Source organism: Saccostrea cucullata, unplaced genomic scaffold (assembly GCF_032062105.1).
Source record: "Saccostrea cucullata isolate Sc308-1 unplaced genomic scaffold, CSIRO_AGI_Scuc_v1 ctg2507, whole genome shotgun sequence".
NCBI lineage: Eukaryota > Metazoa > Mollusca > Bivalvia > Ostreida > Ostreidae > Saccostrea > Saccostrea cuccullata.
The window spans coordinates 22,843-43,057 of NW_026936548.1; the positions used below are offsets into that span (position 1 = coordinate 22,843).

The window sequence follows — 20,215 nt, forward strand, 5'->3', positions numbered from 1 at the left end:
AAAATTTCATTGCGAAAGCTCAAAGGGTTCTCGAGATATCGTGTGGAAACGAAAGCATTACAGACAGACAGAAAGACGGACGGACAGACCCAAATTAATATCCCCCACTTTTCAAGCGGAGGACAAAAAATGAATTTAATATTTGTTTTATTTCTTAATCTATAAAGTCAGCATCAAAAACAGTATATCATATTCATATATATATATATTGTTATTTTGTTAGTTTATTTCTGTATGTTTCTGTATGTTCATTTGTATTCAAAGACCCCAACCTGGAAGTCTCTGTCTTAAACAAAAACTTGAAACTTATGCCAGTTTTGGAGTCAAGTGTTTTCTGCTATCTATAGGCAGCTGAAAAAAATTGTGAAGGTGGCTTGACCAGTTGATATTGATTTTGCAGCTTTGACAGCTCTTCTAGAATGTGGTCTTTATTTGTAATTTTGTAGCATTAGTGGTGGCTCCTGAGTTTAATCAGATGCAGGATTGAGTGCAGAAGAATTAATCAATGGGAAAGCTTTGTGTAGTATTATAGTTGCTTGTATTTGTTTCTGGCTCAATGGTCTTAGTGTAGAGACGGGCATGTATTAGAACATCCAAAGGTTTTAATAGGCAATGGCCCCCATCATATTACCAAAAAAAAGTGAATCATTGGATGTCATGTTGATTTAATTCACAGAAATACAAAAAAAGTAGCACTAATTACAGCTTGTATGTTAATTTTCAGGGAAGGTTAAAGAGAACAATATACTTTTATTATTTAAGACTTCCAATTAATTCTTATCTGTTTTTTAAAGTTAATTCTGCTGCCATGACAGTAAGATATATGTTGGTTCTGTCATGGTTGTTTGTCTGTAACAATTAATGTCAAAGCATCATTGAACATCATGTTTGAATCCTTGATTGGAAAGAATTAATTCAAACTTAATTAACCAAATTAGGTCTAAGACTAAGGTCGTAAATGAATAAGTCTAGCAAGCCAGAGTGAGATATTGATATTCTGATCAGGGCAGAATTACAAAATGTTTGATTGGAAGAGTTTTTAAACTTTTAATTATTATGTTGTTGTTCATGACCTTATATTTGCATGTCATATGACAAAATGTTTGACCCAAGATCAGTTCTCGAAGGTTACAGCACATTTGGGAGATTTTTCCAATATAAGTAAAGAAAAATGATTTTAAAAAAGGGGATTTTTAAAGGAAAAAAACTCTTAATTCATATTAAATCATATTCACCTATAACTATACATGTAGTCAGTTGTAATTGCGCAGTCCATTCAGTACCAGTGAGATTTATTTATAAAATAGGCCTGGTAGGTTATAAAGGTATACCAAAAGAAATATTTCAAAATTAAAACATGCATTGTGATTAATTCAAGGCCATAGAATGAAGCTTAATTGCTGTAATAAAATATTTCTAATTAAGGAAATTTATTTACCATGGTTTGTGGACATTTTACGTATATAACAGGCACAAACCTTGCTTGTTCAGGATTTTCTGAGACCTAGATTTATTTACTGAAATTAACATCATTCTAGTAAGTGTCTTTCAATCCATGTCTTAAATTAACCTACCCCCCGGTATTAACTTTTATTTTCATCATTATGGATGAGGTGCAGACTTTATTTCATATTTACCAAATTTAAATCATAGCTGGGACATACTACTCACTGATTTTGTCCTCTGAAGAGGGAGATTTGTTGTAACTGTTTGGTTATAGGGTTTTCTTCATGTGAAGGCTTCTGACATGTTCAGGGATTTCTTCAGTTTTGTGGATCTATCCTGACATTATAGATTAAACTGATAGACCTCCGTCACGATTTGATCTATTTTGTATAATTTTGTCATGGTATGGTTATTTTCAATACAAAACTTTTTGATTGAAGGAAACAAAAATTTGTTTTATGTCTTAATTGTCTCACTAAAAGTATGCTGTTAACTGAATTTACATGCAAATGACTGGAAAAATTGACTAGGATGGATTGAGTTTTGTTTATGATTTATCTACAAACTATTAGACTAAGTCTTTAAAAATTACTTTTTAAATTTTTTATCATGCACTGTTTAGTCTGGTTTTGTGTGCAGTATCTGAAAGTGTCTGATATGATTTAAGGAATTAATTTCTCCAGTTGTGGAACTTGCAAAATTGAAAAAAAATAGACTTATAAAACTCATTGCTAAGTGTCATTTATCTAAATTCTGTCACAAATTTAAATATAGCTAGAACCTCTAAACTGCAGAAATGTGTTTCTTTTTAGATCAGTCATCTTATGGTCACTTGGACAACCATTTGTTATGATACCCTCTGTTTTAAAAACATGCAGGACTTCTTTTGATCTTTAACCCTTCTATAGGTATGTTCAAATAAAATGTCAAACCCCCTGCCTAATAAGATAAGTATTAAATAAAGAATTTTATTAATTCATTGAAAGTTCTTCCTGTTTAAAACCAGTTTCAGAAATGACATTTATATTTAGGAGAGTCTTTTTTATGCAGATTTTAATTCATTGAAACTATATATAGCTTTTAGACCATACAAAAGGAGAAAGTTTACCAATATATAGGCCATTTCTTCTCACAACAGATGGGCACATCTGTAATGAGAATATGAAGTGCTTTATTTAATGATATGTATAGTTCTTAACAAAGTAAAATGAATGTATAGAAGTTTTTATGTCTATTATTTTATTCATTAATAATTTTAGTTCAAGTGTATGTATAGTAAACATAACTATGATATACATATATAATTATAGTATAATATATAAGGGGTGGGGTTCAGTCTGATCATTTTCATATAATGTATAGAATCTATTTATTTAGATCATGATCCAAAGAGTAAGAATACAACCATTGTAGAGCTCCAAAGTTTAAAAAGAAAAGTTCCTGAGGAATCATATGAAAAACCAACTTGAAAGTAAGAAGAAGAAATCAAGCTTCATGGTCATGCAGGCATTAGTTTTTAGCCAGTTCATTGCTTGTAGAGCAATATAAGTTTATTCGGAATATAACTTCAGGCAATACAGCCCATCAGTTTACAAAAATAGCATATAACAACATATATTACAAAAAGATGCAACTCGATCTCAAAGAGCTTACGTTCAATTGGGGGTGGAGTGGTGAAAGCCTTGTTCTAGAGTATCTTGATCAATCCCACAGTTCCACTCATAACGTACTATACAGTACTAATGTGATATTGAATAAAGCAGTACAATTCATAATTCCAAGTAATGATACTATATATAGCAATGCTATTTTAATGTACAAACATCTGAAAATATTAAACAGATAGAAATTATCTCAAACTGATGATCTTTGTTAGGTAAAATTACAGCAAATTGATTGATATATTTCCCTAAACCAACCAAAGCAGATATGTGGTTTGTATCCAACAATTTGATTAATTTGAATAATACTTTGGGATTTGTAAAAGTATTCATTTATGTATTTTTTTCCTTAAATTTGAATATGTATGACATTGAATAATGAAATGAAATTTGTCTTTTATTTGATGAGTGTCATAAAAATCACAAAATCTATTCTTTCTGCTCTTGCCATATGGTACATTTCACATTCTATGTCTAATAAGGGAAATAATTCTGAAAAGGTTTTGTAAAATTGGGTTGCATTTTGCAGAAGTCAGATTGAATAATGTATTTGTTTTAAAAGCATTTTGATGAATTATACTCAAATGCAGTGCACTCTTGGAGGTTTTATATCTAGGATTCTATTTATATATACTGTAAACGTATTACATTTAGTGGTATATTCTATTTAGCGATTTTGGCGGAAAGCAGAGTCCGTTAATTCAAGTACATCGCTAAATGTCTTGTACAGATGTATATCATAGATTTACAACTACCACATTCAGACAGCGCTAAATCAAATCTATGCTAACTTCGTTGTTGAAAATTGAATACTAGTATTCTGCCAAATGTCGTACATGCCAAATGTAATACATTTACAGTATATTACACATGCATAAAATGAGCAAAATTAATTGCTTGATGTTTCATATCCAATGCTGTTTTCTCCCAGACCCAATCTAAATAGTTCAAGTTTTACATGTCACGCCCAATTCTCAATCCATTCTCTGCATCATATCGCAGTTATTATTAGGAATAATTTTAATAAAATGCAGAATTCTGTTTTTGGTAACTTACACCAGAATTTCATAATTTTAAGTTTCCTTTATTTAATCAGAGGACATCACCCCAATTCTCTATAAATCATATAATTGCATACGTTGTGCTTAACACCTTACATGCAAGGGTAATTTTACAAAAGGGGAAATGTGGTCTTTCAATATCCATATATTTATTAAACCCCAGATTTCACTTCCATTGAAAAAACACTTCCAACATGTGTATCAAAGAGTTGAAACAGGTTTTCAATGTTGAATTCAATTTTTCAAATATTACGGTTTAAACCAAATAGTGCTATTTGACCTTGTTCGGCTAATTCCTTCTTCGTAACATTGAATTTACCAATATAACACAATCTTAGGTCAGTAAAAGAGTCGACAATTTCCAAAATTTCATTGTTATAAATCCATGAAAAATTAATGCATCCTCCTTTTCTGAATACTGAAATTTTAGTTTTTTTGCTGTGTTGACAGTCAAAGGTAACATATCCATGTAACGTGTCAAACCTATTCTGTAATTTTTCTGGTGAGTTTAATATACCCCTAGTATGTCTAACTCTGTTTTCATGGTATATATATCAAACTTGGTAAGTCAAAACCATATTCTTTTTTAGATGAATGATTCTATGGAGATAAAATAAGAAAAGTTATATGTATTTCAATTAGTGCTTGTGATGCATGTATATTACTAGTATACTTGTATGTCTGATATATATCATACCATTGTTACAGGAAAAGATGAATGCAATGTTATCAATTAAATGCATGAACATATATAATTAATTTATTGCATAAATTTGAATACCTGCAAGAAAATAATGATTCTACATATATGTTGGAAATTACAAACAAGCCATATATTATATATTATACTGATTAAATGGCATTGGGGAATATGTGATGGCAGCTAATTAAGGTTATTTGAAAAATGATGCAGTGTTGCTGGACATTTTCACAGTGGCATATTAATATTTTTTATATACACATTTTTTTATGTGCCTGGATTGATAGATTGTGGGCGCATATTGTTTTTGTCCTGTCTGTTTGTAACCTTCGCCATAAGTGATAACTTTTGAACCAATGAGAGATAGAGACTTCATATTTGGTATGCATACTCCACTTATTAAGTCCTTTCAAATGACACCAAGGTCAACGACCTTGTGACCTTGACTGTGACCTATATGCTAAAAATAGTTTAATTGAATATTCGCCATAATTTAAAAACCATGAGAAATAGAGACTTTATATTTAGTATGCATACTCAACTAATTTAGGTCTTTAAAATGACACCAAGGTCTTTGACAAGAACCTTGGCTGTGACCCATATACTTAAAATAGATTTTTTGAACCTTCAACATAACTTTTGAACCATGAAAGATGGCAACCTTATATTTGGTATGCATTCTCCACTAATTATGCTCTTTCAAATGACACCAAGGTCAATGACCTTGTGACCTCTACTGTGATCTCTATGCTAAAAACAGCCTTTTTAAACCTCCACCATAATTTTTGAACCATAAGAGGTAGAGACTTCATATTTAGGATGCATATTCCACTAATTAAGTTCTTTCAAATGACACCAAGATCAATGACCTTGTGACTTTGACCTATATGCTAAAAATGGTTTTTCAAACTTTGTTGCCGCTTGTTTCAAAAACACATCTTTTTTCAACAAAATTTTTCTATCTTTTCAAAGAATAGCATAATTAAGGTTAAGTAGCTATTTCTTACTGACTCTGTAGCTTAATATGCTATTGATTTTTATGTTCCTCAGCACAATTTGTTAATTGTTAGACTGATAGATAATTTTTTCTATTAAATACCAATTTATTTAGGTAGTATTGCAGTGTTGCCCCAATACTGCTGCAGCAAAACCTGAAAGGATACATGTACTGCAATTGCTCTGCAGCAACATTGCCGCAACACCTTTCTGGCAATATTGCCACAAATCTAATTTACATATGAAAAAACGATATTGCCGCAATATTGCTGCAATATACTGCCAGAATGTTGCTACAATATTGCCGCAACACTTTTCTGGCAATATTGCCGCAAATCTAATTTACATACAAAAAACGATATTGCCGCAATATTGCTGCAATGTATTGCCAGAATGTTGAGCACTGCAATATTGCGGCAATAATTCCAGAAGGTGAGTATTTTGGTAAGGGATAGCAAATATTATGAAGTCATTTGTGGTCAGTCCCCTGCTTTCAGGGTCTAATTGGTTGGGATGTAATGATCAATGATATAAATAATGTAATGCCCCCCATCCCCTCCTCTTTCACAGGTAATTCACATGTCAAATATGAAAGCCCTATCTCTTCTTAATCAAAAGTTATTAGGAAAAATAGAATTTTTGTAAAGTAGGTCAAAATAGAAGGTCAAGGTCACAGGGTCAAAAATCATAGTTACAGATTTATTGAGAAATACACATATGTGATGTGAAAGGCCTACTTTTTCTCTTTCATAAAAAAAGATCCCTCACTGCTCAAAGAAAACATTATAGAAAAGCGATGCAGGGTTAAAATTTTTATTGAAGCTTCCTCCAGTGTAGATTCAACATATTCATGGTATTTTGAATTATCCTTGATGTTCTGCTTAGGTTTGCATAAAAAATGTTCTTGACAATGAAGTTTTTAAAATTTAAAGACAATGTGAACTTGTACAAAATGGTGTGCTTGTTTAGGTGACTGCTAAGGCCTGTCGGCCTCTTATGTATCATATGTCACCTTTGTAGTTCAGTGCTTCACCCATTGTTGTCATCTTTGTGGAGATCTGCTCGGGTATTACCTCAAAATATGTGATATGAGTCATTCTGTTGGAGGAACGTGCATGCAGAATGATCAATTATGCATAATAGAAAAAAAGTTTCATTAATGAGCTGGAATTCCTTTGATAGTTGTCAGTTGATCTCTCCTAGTATTAGGTTTGGAGTTCTAGCATGGCTTTACTTGCGGGTGTATTGTCTGAGAAGACCGATGGCAGTGTGAACCAAACCACTGATACTTCCTGTTCATCTTTACAGGATATGAATCACAAACTAATTAGGTCTCAGACAGTAATGTAAAATTCACACAGTCTTATAAAAAATTCATAGTGAAGTCGTTATAGAAATGTATTAAACACCCTCATTGAGTCTGCAGTCTCATAGCTGAGATTAGAAAATACAGATTTTGTAAATGATGGATTAATTCCTGTTTTCCATTAATTTATATAAGTTAACAGACTTTTTTTGTCTCCCACTTTTGCAAAAAATGATGGTAAATAAATGTTCATTTATTTGTGAGTCAGTCTGATTGTCACAAAAACTTAAACATTAGTCAGAAGTTTTTATGAATGAATGGGGGCTTATTTTGTATGTACATTACATGTAAAACACCCTTTTTCACTTCATGACCTTGACCTTTGACCTTGAAGTTTGAAATTTTAACATTGATGATTTACTTTTGAATGAGAGAAGATAGGGATTTCATATTTGACATGGGCATTCTCTGTTGCAAGACCTTCCCAGATGAAAATGGTTTTAGACCTCATAACCTTCTAGTTTAACCATATACTGCCCTTTCCAAAATTTTTTATATTACTAATATAAATAACTTTGGAATGAGAGAAAATAAGGCTTTCATATTCTAGAAGTATAATTATACCTGTGATAAATACTTTTCAGAAAAAAACTATATCACTTTTGACTTCAAGACCTTGACCTAGAAGTTTGACCTTCTTATTTTTAACTTTGTTCCATGAAGGATACAGGGCTTTCATATTACTGTAAACATACTTTTCCATGTGATCAAGATTCCGCAGAATCTCGATTTCTGTTTAAGCTAGGAAACGCTTGTTTTGTACTTAATGTAACAATTTATCTGAATCTAACCTATATATGATCATGAAGATTTTACTTTACTAGCTGGCAAAACCTATGACAGGATACGTACATTGTACAATCTGGTATATGGAGACTGTCAGATCAGTAGATATACGTATTGATTAAATATTATCGTGATTTTCCTGGGGAAATCATTAACCTATCCAGCAATACATTACATTAAAACATGCTAAAAGGAAAATAGAAATTGCAACAAAAAAATATATTTTGTCACCATCGTCCCAAGACAATGATGTATGGATGTAAATACTGTGCCTAGAGATTTGTGACTTGTACCATAGTTAGGTGTGATTTCTTTTGTTAAAAGTGTGGGTTATCTGTACATAACTCACACTTTTCTATAACTCCGCCCCCATCAGGTATGGACAAAAGAGCATTTCAGAGAACGGTAAAGCCACATTTTTCTTGGTACAGTCATAGCTATACAATAATGTTATGTATAACAATAAAATTACATGTATTTTGAAATCTGAATTCAGGTTACTATAAAAATTTATCATAGTTAATCTATGATATCTGATTACAAGTAGTACAATTTATTGAGGATGATGATGGTTTATCTAACATGCTTCAATGCTTTCTTTGAATGTTGTTTGAACTAAGTGGATCTTGTCAGAAAAGTTGTTTTATACTTTTCTGTTCTTAGCTATGAAATAGATATAAATGGATTAATTTTTTGTGATTTTTGGCTTTGTTGTACTAAATGATATTCTATAGCCAGAACATCTATTCCCAGGAATTTCAACTTTATTGTCCCCCGCTTTCACTGAAAGTGGGGGATATTAATTCAGTCTGTCTGTCTATTTCTGTCTGTCTCTAACACTTTGTTCCTGCACTATATCTTGAAAGCCTAAGTATCAGAGCTTTTGCAATATGGCATTGTATGGCCTAAAAGACCTTGACTGATTTTGAGGTCAAAAGGTCAAGGTAATTAAACCATAAATTCTGTTTGTTTAAACATTTCCATTTCTGTGTGTTAACTGAAGAAGCCTTTTTGAGCTTTGCAGTGAAATTTTATACCACAGCTCCTTATGGGGAGTTCAACTTTCCCTCCTAATCTGAGCAATTGCTCTTCTTTTTTTCTTAAGTGGGGGTTAAAATTCAATGAATTAGCTTGTTTCAATTATTTTTTTTTATAATAAAGCTACATATTTTAGCCCCCTTTCCCTATACTAGAATTCTTGATTAAAAGGTTGATCTGAAATTCCATTATATTTGAAAATGTCCATTGTTGGGGATCTTTATTTTAATTGCTAGAGGAAAAGTAAGTATGCAAGTGAATATTTTATTATAGTGACTTGTGTATACAATGATTTTACATTCATTAACCATATCATTAATCCAGTAAACATGCATTTTCAACACCCAATTAATTGGACCTATAAGTCACTTTTAGCAATATATATAACATAACATGTGTGTGATATTATTTTTATTTGTCCTATATTACATGCATTATATATACCCTGTAAATTAAAACTTGCAGTTGGACATTACGGAAATGAGTTACTAGATATTTAAAAAGAACATTAATCATTATTATGTTTATTTGAAATTCCAATACCAGGTATTTCTTAGAAAGACATATGTCTACATGAGTTTTTATGTTGATTACATTTTAATTGCAAATGAAATGCATCCTCTATTTCGTTCAGATCACAGAGATTGTATAATCTGTATATAAAAAACGTGATTTATATTTTACAGTCATTATTATCTTAGAAGTTTCATATTGATTGAGAATTAAAAACAATTAAAACAAAAAATACCACTTACTCAGCTAATTCACAAAGCCTGATTTCTTTATTAACTATGTTGACTCATTTAGGTTGAGTACAGAATTATATTTGTAATTAAAAATATTTGAGAACATATTTTTTTATGGTCAATGACCTACCCAGTATTTCCGAAAAACATGACACATTTGAATAACTGCATGGTTAACAAATTCCCTCAAAATAAAAACAATGAATAACAGATTAAAATGACTTCAAAGAATGATTCAAATTTTGGACTGCTCAAAGATCTAATGTTGCATAATGTTTTTGTACAGAATTCCTATGAGATTTTAAAGAATAGGCAAACAATTCGTTTACACTTCCTAATGTTTATGTATTACTCAACTTTTGTGGGGGATAACAAAAGTTAGAAGAAAACAAACTTTCTTTACCATGTTTTTGGTAGTTTGTTTGTACAAGATATTACCCTGTAGTTTGTGGTTCCCATTTGATGATCAAGAGCCAATTACAAATACATTTGTACATGAGTATGAATTAGTGATCAGAATATATCTTGCAGCAGTTTGCATACATTAATTGATTTTGTCCTGCAGCTTTAAGATGTCATGATTTAACTTTAAGACTTTGTTATTTGAATTGGAGTGTTTTGAATTTGTGGATCTAAATTGCACAAGCAAACTGGGTAGGTGTTGTCATATTTTTAAGACATTAAGCTATTTTAATGTATGTGCTTTCAATTTTTAAAAAAGGGAATTTTTCCAGGAAAAGAGGAGTACTGTGCAATATATGCTACTTTAATAATGCAACAATTGCAACAAGTAAAAAAATAAAATTAATTTTTTTTCAGTTTGTCAGTGCCACAGATGTTGCGAAAATGATGAATGAAACCTATGTTCATTAATTAAACTAATTCTGTTATAAAAAAATTATGTTCATTTTTACAAGGTTAGCATTAAATTTATATCTTCACTTAATTACTTATGTCAGATTTTTAAAAAATATTCATTGTGATTAACCCATGGACACATTTAAAAGATTTTGGACACTAAGTTGTTATTGTCATCAAATAGCAATTAAGCTTCGGAGTCCTGACTTTTCATCATTCTATTGAATCACCTCTGGCTCAGTTTAGGTAGTGTTAGAATTTCTGAGCACACTGGACTATAGATATAACTGAAGTTCCACAGGGACCATGAATGTGCATTGATTTGTGTTAACCAGACCATTAGACAGGTGATTAAGGCAATCATTCTGGCCAATTTAGCTGTCCAGTGGTCACTAGTAGGTCTGATGGGTGGTCAGATGGGCAGTTCACCTCTTCTAATCTTCACTGTGTATCAGGCAGGGTGTGAAATAAAAGTATACTGACAGACAGAATTAAATATTTCAGGTGTGTAATTATAATATTCACATGGTCTACTCGTCATGCTTCATTGTGCTTATATTGTTGTAAACATTTCACTCTCACTGAAACAGACATTGTTGGAATCTCTCATTTACTGTGTGACATAACTAGAAATTGTTACATAGTTCGGGATTAAGGGGACTTAACACCTGGAAATGTATGGATTCTTAGAGAGTGTATAATACCTCTTTTGTGTTAGGAAGTGTTACTCTGAAGAACTGATCAAAGTAGTTGTTGAGAACAGAAAGTGGATCATTTAATTATCCCAGTGGGTGACACAGCAGGTAGGTGTTGAGTGTTTACTTATGTGATTGCTCAGTAGATATTTCAGGCTGCTGATCAAATAGGTGAAATCAATTGAATTTCAGGCTGCAATCGGAATTTGATGATCAGATCAAGCAATTGTTAACAGTTTATTGAAAAAATTCTAAATATATCTAGAGAGAAATTGATTGACAAATTTTTAAAATTCAAATTGTGACTGTTAATTTTGCTGTGCCGTTTGTATGGAAAACATTTTATTTCTGATTACAAGGCTATAGATTCTAGATATCTAGGGGAATTATTGATGATACATGGTAGGTGCTTTTGGTTTTTTATTTAAATTGTAAACCATTTAATAATAGTTTTGGTTTATGTTAATTGATTGAAATTTGTTCTGTTCTTTCTGTGAATCATTACCCCTGGCCTGCATTTACATAATGATGCATTAATTAAAAAGGAGGTTCAATAAATAAAGTGATTAAGTCTCATTTTTAGAACACTTGCTATAAAACATCAAAAGTGGATGACATTTTATTTCTGATTGATACAAGGCTATAGATTCTAGATATCTAGGGGAATTATTGATGATAGTACGTACATGGTAGGTGATTTTGGTTTTTATTTAAATTGTAAACCGTTTAATAATAGTTTTGGTTTATGTTAATTGATTGAAATTTGTTCTGTTCTTTCTGCGAATCATTACCCCTGCATTTACAAATGGTGCATTAATTAAAAAGGAGGTTCAATAAATAAAGTCTCATTTTTAGAACACTTGCTATAAAACATCAAAAGTGGATGCATTGGTTTGGCATTTATTGAGTTTTTTTTTTTTGGTTGTAAATGATGCAATTTATTTCAAATGTTTAAAATATTGGAGTAAAATATAAGGGATTTTACTATAACCCACTGGCGACCCCAATATAGTAAAGTTAGGGGTTTTTACTACAGAATGTCGCCTACCTTTAGTTTAAGGTGACGACAGAACACCCAGGTTTACATGGTGGGTAAACAGTGGTTAACACAGGTACATAAATCATAAGAACAACAGGAAAACGTGGTGAAAAGTTTGACTGGTAAGACTGATGTGGAAAGCGTGCTGGCACAGATGGGTGGCCACAAGGTCAGGGTCAAAGGTCATATGTAATACATTTACATACATGTATGCTATTTCACTACAATATTATGAAATTTTAGATCCGCACTTTCTATGTGTTAAAAGTTTCAAATCAATGACTTGATCAAAATTATAAATCATACAATTTTTACCACTCTAAGCTATCATTTTTTCATTCCTACTGAATATATTTCATAAAAAATTGAATTTGATACATATGCCAACTTTGAAGTATAGTAAGTAAGTAATCATTACAGTGACATTGTGCATTATAAGGATTTTAATTTACATCATAAACAAAATAGACATACTGAAAACTGCAAACGACTCATTAGACCAATAAGTCACCTTTTCCATTAAATATAAAAATTTACACATGCAGAAGATATTTTTCTATGGTGAAATGCTTTATGTAAAAATTTGGCTAATTTTATCTCGTAATTTGATTTAACACTTTAAACAAATAAGCAGTATCATTAATTACTATTTGGGTGATCTTTATATAAACTATCAGAATATTTTTTCCTAACATTATCATAAATTTGACAGTCCAATAAGAAATGTTTTAATTTCTTCTTCAACAGAACAACTAGAGCAGAAAACACACGTTCTTTAATTCACTTATTAATTAAGGTTCATTTAATATATAGCGACCAGTTTCTATGCGAATAGGAAGAACACTATACTTCTGAGATGTGCCAATTAAGGCTAAACGTTCTTGTTTTGAAATATATTTGATGTAATATATGGCTGTGTTTCGCAATTAGATTTAAAGGTAAATATAAATTATGTCCTTATAATTTTGGAGATTGTATTTTAACTTTTCAGTCATTTTCAGTGTTTTGACAAAGTTTTTGGTATATGGAATCTTTTAGTTTTAGCAATTTATTTGTATTATTTTTTGCAGAATTTCTTGTTCTTTTGTGAATCTGAATGATTTTTTATTTGGTTTTTAAATGATCTTTTACTTTTAGTACAAATCCAGAGTTTTAAAATCATTAATTTCATATAGTATAAAAGTTAATTAAGATACAAGCATTAATTCTCAACATTACATCCCATTGAATGATGGCAGCTGCAATATATCATAGCTATTTTCTTTGGAGAAAAACATTGAAAATTCACATTTTTGGGGGGGAAAAAACAGTAGGGTGGGTTGAATGGGAAAGGGTTGTCTGAATAAAATAGGTTTTGTAGCAGCTGGTAATCAATATTCAAATGAGTGTTGCAGATCATTTTGAATTGAGAAAAATCTTGAAGTCATTTAATATGATTTATTTCTAAATTACATTTTCCCATAATTGAGCTGAATATTGATTCTATGAGCTCATATTATTGCATAACACAAATTAAAAAGAAATGTATTTGTTGAATTTTGATGTCACAAAACAAAAATTTTCTTTTCCCATTTGTATATGTATGAAATGAAGTTTTGTTGAAATTAAGTGATATCAGTGTTTGAAACTCATCCTAAAATAAGCTAGACTTCTAGTAAAAGTGTTCAGCCCTGCCAAAAATCGAGTAGCCCAAGAAAATAGTTGATCTTTTATAAATTTTGTTTTAGCAATAATGTGATGGGGCCTTATCACCATATCTTCGATCCTGAACCAAAAGTCTGTCAAATTCTACCCGTTTGCTTGTTACACTTTGCTGCCAATACTATTGTGACATGACCCGGCGAGTTTTCCTTTGAAGTCAACCGTACTGTAACTGCGATACAGAACACTTTTTGTGGGCGTTTCTTATGCAGATGAACAGAAACTGTACTGTATCTGCAAAATATCAATGATACAGTACGGGTTTCTTTTAGCGATGACGGAAAGCTGTAACTGTAGACAGACGTAACAATCGTTCAACTCGCATGATAGCACTGTTTAGTATTTACTTAAAATTTGAAGTGAATTCAGAAAAAAAAATTTACAACGTGAATGTAAAGTTATGAGTGTCGGATTAAAAAAAATTGGAATGGAGGGAGATGGGCAGTTCACAAATGATTACTTTTACATGTACCCCCTCCCCCCCCCCCCCAAAAAAATGGAAAATCGTTTTTCGTGGGAGTAGATAAATAATCAACCCAGACACCATGTGCGTGATATCGTTACTTGTGATAAATTAAAAAGCGTATGTATACAAGGTTAGCAAAAATAATCCACGAAAGCCAAAAAGAAAAAGCACGAAGGGGGGGGGCATACCGACGCGCACCTGTGAGTGCTGGATCCGATCCCCCTTTGGTTACTCTACATTTTAGTAAAACATGAAGGTAAGCCCCCCTTTCCTTTCATCTGTTTATTTCAATTTTGTATATGATTATGACGACCGATGGATGACATTGTCGAACATTTCTCTCAGAATAGCACTCCCCCTTTTTTCCATTTATCTGGTTGAGCTATCGCTCTCAGAATACTATCTCCCCGAAGCATTTTTCATTCAAAAATATTCCCACATGATTCTTATATATCAATTTTTTTTGCACAAAATCGTTGCTTAAATAAAAAAAAATTATATCAGCAAGAGCTGAATAGAGTAAAAAAAAGAACCTATGCACGTAATCAAATCTAAATTAATTTTTTTCATGGAAAACAAATTATATCATGCATTAAATTTTATAATTCTAAATATTTTGAAATAATACATACCTGCACGTCCACCTCGCTCGGCATTTCAGTTGAGATTGAATAATTAAAATGGGATACTCTATCAACTTTCCCCCAAATCATCTGATTGGTTGATAGATAAGTACCCAAATAAGCATGTAAATTATTGAGGTCATAAGAAAGGTCATGTCACAAGTCATTTAGAATATTCGTTTCCTACTGTATCAGAGATACAGGGCGGGGCCCGGCTCGAGCTATCGCTCTCGCCTCAAGCCCCGCCCTGTATCTCTGATACAGTAGGAAACTCGTACTCTAAATAATACTTAGTTGATTTGAAAGAGATTTATCAATTAATATCTAAATTTTAATTTATGGAAATCTGTTCACCCACAACAAAATTTGTGCGTCTCTGGCGCACGATTATTTTATACACTGGATATATGAAAATTCTTGCAATTAACTGACATAATGTTAAAACATGCAATCATTTAATTGAGGTAATTAATTTAAAATGAAATATTATAGCCCTTGAATGATAGATTAACTGCCTAAAATGCATGCAGAAAGAGGATTTTAGTAAGAATGAATCAGATAAGCACTGAATGACACAATCAAGAGCAAAATATAGGGTTAGAGAGATATGCTTAGTACTACAACTCTGTATCATAATTTGTAGTAAATATAGTCCAATGCAGAGAATAGACAGCAGACTACTACAGGCAAGTAAAAAATAAAGGACTGTGGATGTTAGATACCAAGAAATGGAACAAAATTTTACCCATTCCTTATTTAATGCTTGCAAGAAACACTAAATTATAGTCCTGTTCCCCCCTTCCCCCCCTTAAAATTGTGGCTTAGACACAGAAGGAATGCTTGTTTATATGGCTTTGATTGTCAAGACATTTGTAATTCATGAAAATTAAAAGTAGATGAAATGGTAGATTTCTGGGCAAGCATTTGAAACAATCAACTGATTTGATGTTAGGGCAAGGATAAGGGAGGTCAACATTACCGCTACATTGCCAAAAATTTCAACTCATTACCGCTACATTTTTTTCAGATTTTGGACGGATCATTACCGCTACATTTTTCCAGCCAAAAACAATTCATTACCGCTACATAATTGAATCAGCCAAAAACAACTCATTACCGCTACATTTAGACAGAAATGATTTGGTATATGAGTTCTAATCAACAGAATTCACTCACTATCTAATCAGAGTATATATAAATAACTCTGCAGTTGAAATTTAATTATTTAGCGTCATCTGAACATTATGGCCACCATTGAGAAGTTTGTTACAAATATACAACAATATGTCGCGCAAATGGCTTTCAAGGCTAGTGTAAAAAACATTTGACAAAACTTAGGATTTTATCTATGAACAGTGCTTGATTTTAATTTTGTGTGTGTGTGTTTTATGAAATATAATTGATTTTAATTAAAAAAAAACCATCCTGCTCGAAGTCCCCTTGGTTAGCAGGGAAACGGGTCTTATGCATGTATATAGGTTGTACTGTAGACGCATAAGTGTTTGGCTAACGAGAGAGGCAATGTAACGGTAATGTATATACTTTTTATGTAGTGGTAATGTAACATTTTTTGTAGCGGTAATGAAAATTTCGAAAATGTAGCGGTAATGATATGCACCCAAGGATAATAGGTCTCAATACATTAAATGTTTACTCTTGACTCAATTATAGCTTGATTTTTTAAGAACCGCAAAGAAATGAAATTTTAAAAAATCATTTAAAATAATCGTAAGCATTTCCTCCTTTTTTTTTTGTTTTTTATTTAAATATTTGATGTGTGATATTTACTTTGACATTTAACAAACACTTTGTAATTAGGCAATAAAGGAAATGTTTTACTTTTGAAACATGAGGGAGAGGGTGATTTGGTAATTTCATTTTAGTTTTGCTTTGTATTGCTAAAAACATCCATTCAGTGGATGTCAACAAAGCATTATAAAATTCAAATTCTAATTTTCATTTGAATAAAAAAAACTATTCATGGTTTTCCATATTCAAATGACATATCAAAATGTTTGATTCAATCCATGTAATAATATGTATTGTATTGGATTTTGTCATAAATTTAATAGAAGCTTTGCAACTAATTGTAGACACACCAGAAATGTATCAGAATGATTATTTTGTTGCAAGTTATATAGCCCATAACTTTGGATATATTTTGATAAATAACAGTACTCTATGAGCATTTTATATATATTTTAGATATTATCTAAAAATTAAACTTCTGCTAAAGTCAAAGATGTGGACACTGATTCTGAAAATTGCAAAATATAATTGTAGCAAAATTTTTTTTACTAACATCAAATTGTCAAATATGAATATAGCCAACCACAGAATGCAGTTACATTTTTATAATTATTCCATGATTCAGTTAAAAACTTTTTCACTGCATGTAGATCCGTGATGATAGAACTGCAGAGAAAACAATTGCCTTGAAAACCGTAACAACATTTATTGTATCATAATTCAAGGGAAAAAAACAAAAATTGATCGTGTGCTGCTCTACTATAAAGATTGTTTTCCTTTTAATTTCAGAGTGAAAAATCTACCCTAACCATGTAAATAAATGAAGTGATTACCATGCTGCTTCTCTGTGGGCTTTGTTTAGTGATCATTCTTCTGGGTTCTTTGGAAAATAGTCTTGGATTTATGTTTCAAGATGGAGGTAGGTTCAATTATATTTTTTTGTTAAACCCTTATAAATATCTTTCTAATATATTTATTATTTATAAAAAGTCCAACAGAAGTATTGGTCTAACAATTTCTTTGTTGATTGGCCTGCCAGTCCAATGTAAGAATTCAAATTGTTAGACCCTGAGTTGCTGCTATGTCACAAGTATAGTTAATCGTCATTCATTATCGTTGACATAAAAAAAAAACCTGAAGTTTTAAGAGCTGCAAAAGTTTTAAACTACAAAAAGCCCAGATTAGAATCATCAAACTTTTTTTTAGTTAACTGCCTTAGGTCTGTGAATTGTAACTAAAAAGTTGGTCTTCATGACCTACTTTTGAAATTTCATGTCTATTAAAGAAAATTCAACAAAACAAAAAAAATTTTTAATTTCCATTAACTTTCTCTAGAATAAGGTTTCTGAAGCTGGGATGGTAGGGACCTCCCTTGGTCTAAATCTACGTCAGAGATGAGAAGTTTCATCTATTAAATGGCACCGTCAACAGTCTACTAGGTGTAATCATATGCTTACCACTTGCTATTTTAATATTAATAAATTGTGAAAATGAAGAGAAAATTAGGCTTACATGGCAATATAAAGAGGGGAAGTGAATAATTTAATACAAATTTACTTATTTTGCTGGCAATAACCTTTAAATCTCTGTGTATGATATCTGTGCAGTAGGCATGAGAAAGCTCCAGGGTATTATAGAGTAAATGTTACACTGTATATGAAATTATTTTCTGTACACTGGTTTTTATAACATGTATGAAAATTGAAATTATAGAATTTTAAATAACAACGACAATTTCAAGAAACCATAGTTGTTACAATGAATCTCATTGAAATGGTAACTTTTTGTCTGTGATTGGAACTTTTTGATCTACTTTAATCATTGTTGATTTTTAGCTCTACTGGTCAGAGACCAGAAGAGCTTATGCAATAGTAATGTATATTTCTTCTGTCTGTCCATCTGTCTGTAAACAATTTTTCAAAATGCTACTTCTCTTACAGTTTTGGTCTGATTTCAAATTACATAACTTAGCACACAAGTAGACTACACTAAGATACATTAAAAAGTTATATAGATTTATAAAGAAAGATAGAATTTTAAACATTTTCAATTTCTTAATATCTTAAAAATTTGATATTTGCATTATTTACAACCAAGGTATGCCTATAAAATTAATATATATTAATCCAGGTATCCATTTTTTAGCTCAATCACCTGAGCCAGAGGCTCTTAAGTTAGCTGTTCTGAGCAAATTTGTTTGATGTCTGTTGTCATGGATATTGACAAAAACTTATCACACTTTCATCTTCTCGAGAACCGTGGGGCAAGTTTCATCCAAACTTGGCACATAGTATCCTCAGGTAAAAGCTAGGGACTCCATGTTGTCTAATCCTCTCCAAAGGGGAGATAATTAAGAAATAGTGGAAATGCATCGGTAGAATACATATAATTTAAAATCTTCTCAAGAACAAATGAGCCAGAAAAGTTATGTTCAAATTAAAAGCAGTATAGCTCGACATACTTCAATTTTGTTATTAATTAGGGTTGGTACAAAGATTTTTATGACATAGGGTTTTCTAGACTTTAACCTAAGGTCTTTCTGGCAATATCAAGGTCACTGGCAGAAAAAAATTATCAAATTCATTTCTTGTTTACAACATTTTAGAAACAATGAAAGAATATGGTAATTAATTACCACCACTAGACTCTACAAGATTAATCATTACATTTTTGCATATTAAATCATTGTTTGAGTTAGGCTGGGATCAGTTTAAATTACAGTTTTTATTCATTATGTCAGTTTATATGTGGTAATATTTTTATTTTTAGCTCAACTGGTCAAAGATCAGGCTCCGGGGCCATAAAACTTAGATGAGTTCACTTTTGATCTCAGTGTCACTTTTCCGCTATATATCCCTTTGGTAAAAGTGAGATTGAGATCAAAAGTGAGTTTTTCTATGTTTTATGGCCCTGTGGCCATAAAACTTAGACAAGCTCATTTTAAATTAAATTTAAACAATATTTTATTATGTATAAACATAACAGGATTGGACAGCAGGCACTGCCTATATTAGTCCTCTCCATGAGCTCGCTTTTGATCTCAGTCTCTCACTCTCTCTTTTTCACCATATATTCCTTTTCTAATAGTGAGACTGAGATCAAAAGTGAGCTCGTCTTAGTTTTATGGCCCCGGAGCCAGAAGAGCTAATGCGATAATGAGTTGTCTGTCATCTGTTTGTCTGTCTATAGGAAATACTTTCAAAATGTTACTCCTCCTATAGCTTTCATCTGATTTCAATGTATCTTGATACACAAGAATTTCAAGGCAACACTAAGAAACATAA

At 31.4% G+C, this 20,215-nt stretch overlaps 1 protein-coding gene across 2 annotated transcripts in view; it reads left to right on the top strand.

The window, feature by feature from the left end:
• Positions 1–11,057: 11,057 nt before the first annotated feature.
• LOC134245798 (uncharacterized) overlaps positions 11,058–20,215 on the top strand; it is a 29,653-nt gene continuing 20,495 nt past the window's right edge. For both annotated transcript variants that reach the window (XM_062728048.1, XM_062728049.1), the window contains exons 1-2: positions 11,058–11,461; positions 17,721–17,850. In XM_062728048.1, the coding sequence (XP_062584032.1) occupies positions 17,766–17,850 (85 nt within the window). In that variant the 5' untranslated portion in view covers positions 11,058–11,461; positions 17,721–17,765. The remainder of the gene's footprint in view (positions 11,462–17,720; positions 17,851–20,215) is intronic.